At 39.3% G+C, this 11,287-nt stretch overlaps 1 protein-coding gene across 1 annotated transcript in view; it reads left to right on the forward strand.

Moving 5' to 3' along the window:
• Positions 1-1,598, forward strand: part of LOC117966268 (succinyl-CoA:3-ketoacid coenzyme A transferase 1, mitochondrial-like) — a 62,373-nt gene extending 60,775 nt beyond the window's left edge. The window contains exon 17 of the mRNA XM_058990107.1: positions 1,063-1,598. Coding sequence (XP_058846090.1) covers positions 1,063-1,104 — 42 coding nt within the window. The 3' untranslated portion in view covers positions 1,105-1,598. The remainder of the gene's footprint in view (positions 1-1,062) is intronic.
• Positions 1,599-11,287: the final 9,689 nt, after the last annotated feature.

An 11,287-nucleotide genomic window follows, 5' to 3' on the forward strand; every position in this document is an offset into this window, starting at 1 on the left:
TAACAGCTTTCCATCGATTTCCCATCACCTAACTCAGTGTGGCTCTAGAATCACCTTTTTAGATAATGACAAAATTCTGCTGCAGTATTGTTCCCTTAGGTAGCCAGTAAATTGATGGGCCATATGGCTTCAACTCCCTTGTGTATGCATGTTTAATGTTTATATAGACTGTGTATCAGTATTAAAGAAGTAAATAAATAAATCACTTTTGCACTGTTTTCCTGTGGGATCTTGTGTCCTGCAAATATTGGTAAATGGAGTTGCTATCACTGTATCCCAGATAATCTTGGACTGTTTGAGTCCTAGATCAGTTTGGCAGAGTAAAGGTGTCTTACTGTGCGAGGACAGGAACCCCAAATCAGACTTGACATTAAAAATAATAGCAATGAATACCTTATGATACACAACAAATATTGAGAGATCTAGCATCAAATAACTGTTTCATATTTGCTGCTGAGGGAAATTTATTATTATTATTATTATTATTATTATTTTAAAAAAAATTGGATTCTGTCTTGCATTCATTCAAATCCAATGACAAATCTAACCAAGTTACAGAAGATCTAAGAAAAGTAATTCTCCAAATTCAGCTGTTCATCTTAGGTTAAAACATACTTTCTGTTCCATGCATATGTACTTGTTGATATAAAAGGAATACTTCCTGAATGTTCCAGGTGTGCTGTGGTGGTTTCACTAATGAGAGTGGCTGTAGACAGATTACTGGGTCATTGTCATTCGAGGAAGAACTACTTTACTCCATGAACTTTCATGGTGTATCCACAGTTTATTGCTTCAGTGTGTGTGTGGGGGGTGGGGGGGGGGGGGTGGGGTGGGGGGGGTTACTGGTCTGCATATGAAAAGCCAAGCGAACAACTACTACCTAATAAGAGAACCACTGAGACCAGAGGGACTGAAATATTGTTTCTAAAACAAACTCATCAGTCATGTGATGGACAGCCCATTTACACAGACTGGTCTGTTACTTACAGTAATGCAGCTGTTTACAATCTTTGTTTAGTCCTTGTAGTAATTTTAACTATCTGTTCCTTTTTTTTCCACTAGGTCTCTCCCAACCTCAAACCAATGCAGCAGATTTCAGACTAATCAGGCAAACCAAGAAAACAAGACCAAAAAGCCTTAAAATCTATACAAAAACCACGCAACAGAAAGGAAATGTTTCCCTTAATATGAAACATACTATTTTAAAATCGTGACACTTCTAAAAGGTTGTTTTTTAAGGCTTTAGGCAGACGTGAAATGGACCACTGAAAGGTCGTAAATTACACAGAACTAAAGTGTTTCTGTTTGTTAGTTTTGTGTGAAGTACAGTTAGGAAGATTTGAAATGGAAAAATAAATGTCAGTGTCTTGCTATTTCACTCAGAAATCCAAACAGTGCTCTCTCTAATTGAGTTGATTTATTATTTGTATTTATGTTTGTTCATTTTCAAAGCTCTTCGTATTTAATGAACCAATAACCGCAACCTTCAATGCAAAAATCTTTGAATATGGTACGAGGCCTTATACTGATTAAATCTGTATCTCTCTACCTTTTCTGTATATACCATTGTACAATAAAGTGCTACCCGTATGTAACAATGCTTGAGTTCTTTTCTCTGAGCCTCTGAAGTTGTGAGATGTGAAAACAGTGGATCACCCTATAGGGTAAAGTGGCTTATTGAAAAACACTGTATCTCCACACAGAAAACATACCGATAATCAGATTTGGAGTGTTGACACCAGCTGAATTCATTAGAAATTAGATTAAACAAGTTATTTTGATCACAGTTTAAGGTTTTAAGAAGGAAAAAATAAATCCTGCGGTTGGCTTTTCAGTGAAGTTTCTATCACACTGCAGCATCATTTTGCGAGCTCAAAACATTCTGGATAGCACAGTGCAGCAGGCAGAACGTTTTGGCAATTGGAAAGAAACATGTTGTATATTTATAACTATCCCCCTTTCCCTAAATCGATTCACAATGCCATTTCAAATTTTTTAAATTGCAGTTTTATGATGATTTCAGTCGTTCTGGTTTGGTTGCCCCAGTGCACGTCATAGATCCAATTTGGGTTTTCACAAGGGAGTTGCCAAAACATTGCAGGTACACGTACATATTAGAAGTGTTGGAGGAGTGCATTTTCAGCATTGACCTTTAGGGCCTTCCCTGAATGAATGAGAAGGAGAAGTCAGTGAGGAACGGGCCTGTGTTCCTCCAGGACGATTTAAACACCTTGTCCTGTGCTGGATTCTGTGGTGTCCCTGCTCCCTATTTACAATGTTATGGCAGATGTGTCTGTTTTTTATTTGTAATTGTATTTCTTTGTTATTTGTATTTTGTTTGGGCTGATTTCAGGTGTGCTCTGACTTGGGCACTTTATTTCTTAGAAACAAATGCATGTAATGGCCACATTTTATGATTATGACAGTATTAAGGTCCACAGCTGTTTAATTAGCCACACTTATAGGAGCATGCAGGCTTCATTTGGCTCTGTATGTAAGGTACATTACAGGATAACACCAGAGAAGCTTATTAATAAAACACAGTTATATGGTTTGTATACTCTCAAGTTAAAGCTTATGAATTAAACATTTTCTTTTTTGAGCATTTGTTATAATATGGTATTATTAAACTACTGCAGTCGGCCTTGATTTGTCAACTGGGATAGTTAGTGTTTAATAACGCTTCAGAAACACAAAGCTACATTTCTTTAATTAGGTTCTAATGAATGAGTCTGCCACAACTGTATACACAAAATTTAAAAAAGGTGTTGCATTATATAGTCTAATTACAGTTTATATAGTCTAAATACAGTGTGAAACGAAGCTCTGGAAGTACAAGTTTGGAATACAGACCGAGAGAATTCGCTCCAAAACAGTCGCTCTTCAGTGAAAGCACACAACAGGTGAGATTTCTGGAAGTATTTGCTACAACCGAACAAATGAATAAAGAAATTTATGAGCTTTTATGTTTTATTTAAATTTTTTAATTTTTTATATATTTTTTTTAAAAATCATTTTATAGTCAATTGGAAATCATTGCCTTTTTTGCATCACCCTATAGAATGAACTCATTTTGCTTTATGAAGTCAAATGAAACCTGCTGAATAATGTTATGCTAACATATTGAATTACATATTACTTTGCAGATGTTGATATACTTAACGAAAAACTGACAAAAATTGAAATATGTGACATTTCAAAAACTAACACGGTATTTCAGCATATGGCAATAAAGCATGAATTTCAGGCTTATCCTGTTCCTTCGAAATAGCCTCCTATATAATACCTTTCAAATCTGCATCTTTATAATTGAGATGATCTTTGTCGTAAAACTCTGGGTATTTTTCCACGGCAAGTATTATTTTTTCTCTGTTGGATACTGCTGCAACCTGCTGGATGACGTGAATTGAAGCTGTTCTCTGATTGGTCAATTCCTAGTTGTCACGCATCAAATCGCAAAAAATAGGATTCAATCCTATTTATTTCGGTTCGCTCCAGTGCTGCCCTGGTGTCGCTCCCGTGTTGCCTGTGGTCTGAAAGATACTTATCAAAAGTATCTATTCATTTTGTTGCATCGCTGCACATTTTCGCTTGCAGCACCGCGTTAATTGTGTAAGAGCATTACTATTAGAAAGTTAAATTGTGCAGCTGTTTGCACAAAGTGCTTGTATTGAAAACATTGGTTCAGTCCTATATTGGAATTCCAATGTCAAAGGAGTGCTTGTGGGTAGGCAGACTGCCAGTCTTGAGGACAGTCAGAACAATGGGAACCAGAGCTGAACACTCTTCCCTGGCACTTGTTGAAAAGGAGAGAGGGGCTGGCAGCAGTGTAAGCCCCATTTAAAAGTGAGTATGGTGTGTGTCTCAAGTATGTGTGAGTAGAGCAGGAAAGGCTCTCATGTTTTTTTAATGTGATATTTTGTCACAGTTTTTGCAATTTGTCTCGTCACAATTTATAAAAACCTAATGGAATGGAAGCTAGTTTTTTTTTTTTTTATTAGCTAAGATGCGGGGATGGCTTAAACACTAGGAATATACTAAACTAGTGCCTCCTAAACTAGGAGAGGTAATACAGAATACATGATATGGATTAAACACACCACAATGCCTGCTCTGCATACCTTTTTGATTGAACACACATTTAACATGTTCCGTGTGTGTAAGTTTATAACAGCAATAATCCCCATGGAAAAGCAGATATTCCTATTTTTATCACAATATGCTAAAACATGGCAAGGCTTTTATTACAAATAGTGTTGGGTCTTACAAATAGTGACAAGGACAAACAACAAATTGCAACGTTTTTAAAAAATCTGACCATTACAAAATGAGGGAATGTCTTTCAACAGTCCAAGAACTCAGTGTACAATTAGTTCCCTTTCAAGTATGAAATGTAACCATTACTGAATGAGTATTTACCTCCTAAAGACCTGAAACCTGAATAAGATAACAAAGCTGCTCCGCCGAGTAGGGCCGGATTCATTTTAACGAGGGCCCAGCGCTGTTCTCGTTTTGGGGGCCCCTCTTTGCATATTCATTTGCTTCCCTTTACTGTTTTACTACCACCACGCTCGATTAACATTAATGTCAAATTATTCAGTCTTAGCTGATCCATATTTTACCTGATTCGATGTTTGCATTAGCTCCAGTTTTGAGAATGAGCATTGGCCACAGCGTTAGTTACTGGCAGTTTCAAATACAAAATGGGAAATGCAAACTGCAGACTCTTTTGTCGTAATAGCAGGTTATCTGGAATTGTGTTGTCTTACGAATATGTACATGTATAATAGGTTTGTAGTAAATATACAGTATATGCAGTCAAAAAATGTTTAGCAAATAATACAAGGATAGTATGTGTTTTAAGACAACCTAAAAACTTAATGGAAACCCAGTTTAAGAAAGCTGTACGATATCAGTAAGTTGTGCAAGGCCAAATTGGCCAAATTGGCACAAGCATAGCACACCTGATAAAAGTGGCACGTGACTTGATTGCAGGTCAAGTCATATGATCAGGCAGTCCCTGCTCCTCTAACGCAATATGGCTTGGTAAAAACATACCTGTTGTTCCGATACATACAGACATGATTTTTGGGGGGCCCCTCAAAATCTGAGGCCCTGGGCTACAGCCCCTAAAGCCCCTGCGTTAATCCGGCCGTTTTGCCGAGCCTGTGATGCAAGTCATAAAGGACTGCACGCACAGATCTCTGTGCCATTTTTCCTTTCACGAACTGACCTGAAAGGAGAGCCTATTCAGAGAAGTACTTGTTACTTTTTCTGCTATAGATTTTTGCATTTATTGTGTTTTACACAAATATGTGATTAAAAATAATCGCTGTATTACTAATTACACGTATTTGTGCACTGCAGCCTGTTGTTTGTTATGTCCCACTGTGGCCTTGTGCCCCGCATGAAGCCAGTGGCTTGAGTCGCTCCTTCCCAGGGATCAAGCAACGTAAGTCGGCTGACTTTGTACTGTACCGCACCGAACCGAGCCGGTACCATCCTGGTTCCGACCCAGTGCTAAAAGTCACTGAACAGTCCCGGTTCCTTCCCGGTACCAAACCGTACTGACCCAGTGCTGCAGTCACTGAACCAGTACCGAACCAAACCGAACCAGTGCCATCCCGCTTCCGACACGCTACTGACCGGTGCTTACATCTCCGGTCTGGTACCAAGTCCGGTCTGGTCTTATTCGGGTCTTGAACAGCCCCGTTGCTGTCTCTAAGCAGACTGAGGCAGCACCTGTACATTGTTACTGTACACATGCAAGGCCATTCTGCCTGTTGAGGATAAACATGGCAAATGCTCTTCCTGCCTGGTGCCATATCTCGCAAAGGAAGCACTGGTGAACCGCAGTTTCTGCAAGTTTTGTGCACATTTCTCCAGGGGTATGCTGAAGAAATGCCTCTCCCACAGCTCTACAGAGCGCTCTGCATCCCTCACTCCTGCACAGGTCTCTTCCCCACCACCCTCTGGTAGAGAGGTGGTTGTATCTTCACCCTATGGCTCTGTGCCAAGGGAGAGCGGATGACACACCCAGGAAAGTAGCCCAGGCAGGAAGCCGTCTTCACGGTCTTCCTCATCCTCCTCTGCCTCTCCCCCTGAGGAAGAAGTAGAAGAGTCGCCATCACCAAGGAATGGTGTTTGAAGAGTTACTGCATGTACGTTCGGCCCTGTCTGTCCCCTTGGGGTCCCAGGGGGCTAAGAGCACAGATTGGCAGCAGGATGACATGCTCTCCCTCGCCGCCTCTAAGGAGGTGGGCGAACAGGAGCTGGTGTTCCCGTCTGAGGACGTGGAGTCGGACAGCACATCCACTGCAGTTGAGCTCTCACTGTTGGCAGAGCTTCTACCACTGATCAATAGATAGCAGACACAGTCAGGACTGCCTATAAGCGAGCCAACTTGCCCCCTCCAGAAAAGCTCCCTGCCCATTCCACCAGCGGCATGGCAACTTTGTGGGCTTTATTCCAGGGCTTTATTCTGTCAAGGACATTTGCAATGCAGTGGTGTGAGCTAGTCCCCATACCTTTACTAGGTTCTACAGACTTAATGTCGTGGATCCTCAAAACCCTACAGCGTTAAGGACAGCTTCTCAGTCGACCCTTGTAACACAGGTATTGCTTCTTGTTACTGGGGTTCCGAATGGTAATGCACAAGACAGCCTTGGCTGACCCATTCGGTAATGGTTACATTTCTTACTTGAAAGGGAATGTTAGATTATTATCATAATCTTGGTTTCCTGAAATAGAAGTAACTATTAACTTTCAAGGTCACTGCTTCCATGATTGCAGCAGGCTTAAAGGAAAAACAATGCTGAGATCTGTGTGCGCAGTCCTTTATACCCTCGGGGGCTGACATGACTGCATCACAGGCTCGGCTGAGCAGCTTTATATCTTATTCAGGTTTCGGGTCTATGAGGTAAATACCCATTCGGTAATGGTTACATTTCTATTTCAGGGAACCAGGGTTATGACAATAACCTAATGTTTGATATTATTCTGAAACACAATCTCTGTGCCCTATTCCTCCAAATGCTCCCACAGCCTTATTCATGCGCAATCACTGAACTAATTTGCGGATCATTAAGACTGGTTATACGCAGGAACCGGGATGCAAATCAATAAAATACTAAACAAATTCTCTCATCATTACGGGGGCAGAATTTGCTTAGCTATGTAGTCACAACATCAGCCTCTTTAATCTGCACCCACTGCTTGATCCCCTTTAATGAATTAAAGTGTCTGCACCTGCTGTAGGATTGTGGCAGGGTAGAGCGGGTGCAGAGGCTGTCTGGCGGCAATGCAGAGACTCGGAGGCAGGAATAGCAGGTTGAAAGAGCAAATGTACATATTTATTAAACAATAATGAACCGAAACGGGCAACAGAAATAAACAAATTAAACAAAACAATTCTCAAACACTTTCACAAAAGGCACTCTCCCCCCACACCTGGAGACAAAAACGCTCTCCAGGGCTGCTGCTCTGAATGGAACCTCTAGCTCCCTTTTATACACCTGTGTGAACATCTGTTTGCACCAATTAACTAATTATCCCACCTCCTCATTCTCACATGTCTTCCCCTTCCCTGCCCATCACCAGCACAAACACACCAAAACACACATTACTTACATGAGGCTAGTAGTAGTTGTAAAAGTACGCCCAGCTCAATTCTCTACATAACCCTGAGGGAGAGGGAACAGAATTCCTAACACACTCTCGTCCACAACTTCTCAAGGTATGCTTTAATAAATGGGCATGGTGAAAACACGGATACACCAGGTCTTATTTGCAAAGCTTCAACTTATGTGACTTGTGGCTCATCAAGCCTAAATGTCATCTCATCCAGCCTATGAGGATCAGTAATGGATATAAAGTATGTTCTTTAAGTAATATTCACAGGGAGTTAATGTGTACAAACTGAACGGACCTGGAACTTTCCTTAACTTAGTTTCCACTTACCATCTGAAGAACAAATCTGTGTGGTCTTGAAAGCTCAGTTATTTTTATGTTCAGCTGATCTAATTAAAAAGTATCAGGGGGAATAAAATACTTTGTTTTATCTAGTGGAAATCTTTATTTTTCAAATGCTTACATTTTTCTTAATTACAAATAAAATCTTTAGGACTGATCCCCCACTGTGCAATGTGAGTTAGTTGCTTGTGTAGATTTTTTTTTTATTCATTTTTTCCTGAAATGATTTTCTGTTATTTTCACTCAGGGCTTGATTGATGACGGTTTTTGAAATTGACCTTTACCTCAGCCTTTGCATCACAATCGGGACTATAAATCTGCAGGAATGAAACAAAAAGGAACAAACCTGTCTGCTCTGGCACGTCCAAGGCTTGATGAAGGGGATATCTGGACATGAATCTTTCAAGACTGGTGTGGGAGAATGTTTAAACTTTTGGCCACTGGTTATAGGTACTTTTCTGCTTTTGAAATCGCTGATTAGACAGCACTTCCAGTCTAGCAATAGAGCACGAACATGTGAATAATGATCGTCACAACCCTGCTTCGTCCAACACACATTCTTCTTGTGCCCATGCAGAGTATTGGAAAGGGTGTTTTCTCAGCAGTAGGACATCACCATGACCTGGGATCCATAGCATCTCAACATTAAAAAACCCACGCTTGGTGTATAAATAGAGGAAATTGCATAACAGTCTCAGTGATCAGTGTTATATCAAGGTCTGATAAAGAGTGTAGAGCCATGAGTTAAATATACAGGTCTTTACTCACTGTGACCCATTGTGTATTCTGTTTATACACTGGGTCACTTTGATTAGTTTAGTGGTTTGATGGATTATGTTTTAAAGGGCATAGTTGTTTAGTATTGTTCTGCAAGCTGTGGGAACCTGAAACCAGCTAATCCAATACTGCCAGACGTGAGAGTGAGAATTTTCTCAAGTGTATGACACCGCAGTGGCCTGGATTCAGGAGAAATCTCAACAGAAAGATGACCATGCCTGTTGTATCAATCAATCAATCAATCTTTATTTTATATAGTGCCTTTCAAAGTGGACCACCATCACAAAGTGCTTTACAAGATGCAGTAACAACAAGAAAATTCATAATACTTTAAATACAGAAAATGCATAATGCATAATCTACAGTAAAAACAATGCATAATACATTAAATACAGTGGAAAGTGCATAATACATGATAGTAGCATAATACATGAAATAGTAGCAGCAACTCAGCAGCTAATAGCAGATATCAGGCTTAAAGAGCATGGAAAGCAAGAGAGAACGGGTGGGTCTTGAGAGTTGATTTAAAGCGAGCGATGGTGGGAGCATCACGCACCAAAGCTGGGAGAGAGTTCCAGAGAGTCGGAGCCATGAAGTTAAATGAGCGTTCTCCAAGTGTGGTGCACTTATGCTTGGGGATAACAAGCAGGCCAGAAAGAAGTTCTTCCAGAATGTCCACTGTGCTACAGTAGCTGTTTATTTTCACCACATGTTAAATGCAGGGAGGAGGGATAATAAAGCAAGGCTAGATTTATTGACTTTGGAAATCAGTTAGCAGTCAACGTTTCAGCCTTCAGTATGTGATGGAGCATCATTAGCTGAAGTGTGGAGAGGGGCTATAGGGAGGTGGACAAGATTAATAAATGAAAGGTTGAAGGTGAAATGTATGCATGTATCTTTCCAAATATATATATATATATATATATATATATATATATATATATATATATATATATATATATATATATATATAGTGCCTTTCATAGTGGACCACCATCACAAAGCACTTTACAAAGGTAGGCTGTGAACTGTGAATTATATGCAGAGTCACTTACAATAGGACATTGATTTAACATCTCATCCACAGGATGGAGCACAAGGAGGTTTAGTGACTTGCTAAGGGTCACACAGTGAGTCAATCAGTGGCAGAGGTGGGATTTGAACCGGTGACCTTCTGGTTACAAGCCCTGGACTTTAATCTAATCTTTATTCAGAATTATAAGAAGCCTATAATCTAATCTTTATTCAGAATTAATGATTTTTGCTAGCATTTAGTTTTGCTGACTTCACATATTAATCCTGTATCATTCACTGTGTGCATAATATTATTTCTGATACATGTATTTCATTTAAGGTAGATTCAAACTAGATTTGTTATTGCTTACTTGTCCATGCTTTCATGGTGTAATTTCATATACTACTGCTTTTATTCCATTGTCCCCACATTATTAAAAATAACGTTTCAGTTACCAGGATACTATTCTTTGTTAGCTAATTAGAATAATTAATATCAAAATATGATGTGAAAAAGGAAAGCTACTGGAATATGTTACTATATAATAAACTTATCAAAAGGGTTAGAACAAATAATTGATTTATTTTGTAGAGGTAAAAGCAGCTCCAGATTGTGATTTCTGGTGTGACCACCCACTGGTCAGACTGGTTAAGGAAGATATAAAGGCCTCAACTGAGGTGACAAATAATATCTTCTTTTTTTTGGTTTTGCTAATTATAAAAACAATTATCTGTTTCAGCAGGGCAGCAATAAGGTTATTTTTTTAAGAGCTGCTAAGATAGTGTGTATTGTACAGTAAATGACAATACCAGATGAAATTACAAATCTATGCAAAGTCATTTTGTCACTTACAGTACTAAGTGATTCAATGGCAAGGTACATTCAGAACCAACCCGGTTGGACAGCTCCTTCAGACATTCTTAAGGCACGCGCATTGTACATACCCTTGATCCAACTCTCCTCAAGCTAGACAAAAAAAAAAAAAGTATTTTTTATTTCTTTCTTTCTCAACATAACTATTGCTAAATTAATCAGCAAACTGGTTCCTGAAATTAAATAGGCGACATTATATTTGATAAAACACAGTTTAATATCGATATTGAAATTGGGACTGCATTTCTAATATCATGCGGCGTGTATTGTGATATTTAAGTACACACAGCTGCTCTCTCCACCTTTTTCTTTGCCGATCCCTGCTCTGCGGGTCTGAGATTGTCTTGACTCATAGGTCGCTGATATGTTGAAGATGGAGAGTATGAATCCACAAGTTTGCACAGCAGCTGTTCACAGATCTCGGTTGCTTAAGGGATAACTGCCTTGTAAACACTTTTTAAATTATTTTCTGAGCTTTGATCAATCACATAAAGACAAACTTGAGTCTAAGAAACTGTGTCTTATTTTTAGTTACTTAACATGTTGTTTTGAACGGGAACCGAAACGAAGCCTCCTTACTTACTAGTAGGCCTGTTCTTTTTCCGAGAAAATCGATTTATATTGATATATTGTTGTCGCTTGATCTCATAA

The sequence above is a fragment of the Acipenser ruthenus genome, chromosome 2 (genome assembly GCF_902713425.1).
Source record: "Acipenser ruthenus chromosome 2, fAciRut3.2 maternal haplotype, whole genome shotgun sequence".
Taxonomy (NCBI): domain Eukaryota; kingdom Metazoa; phylum Chordata; class Actinopteri; order Acipenseriformes; family Acipenseridae; genus Acipenser; species Acipenser ruthenus.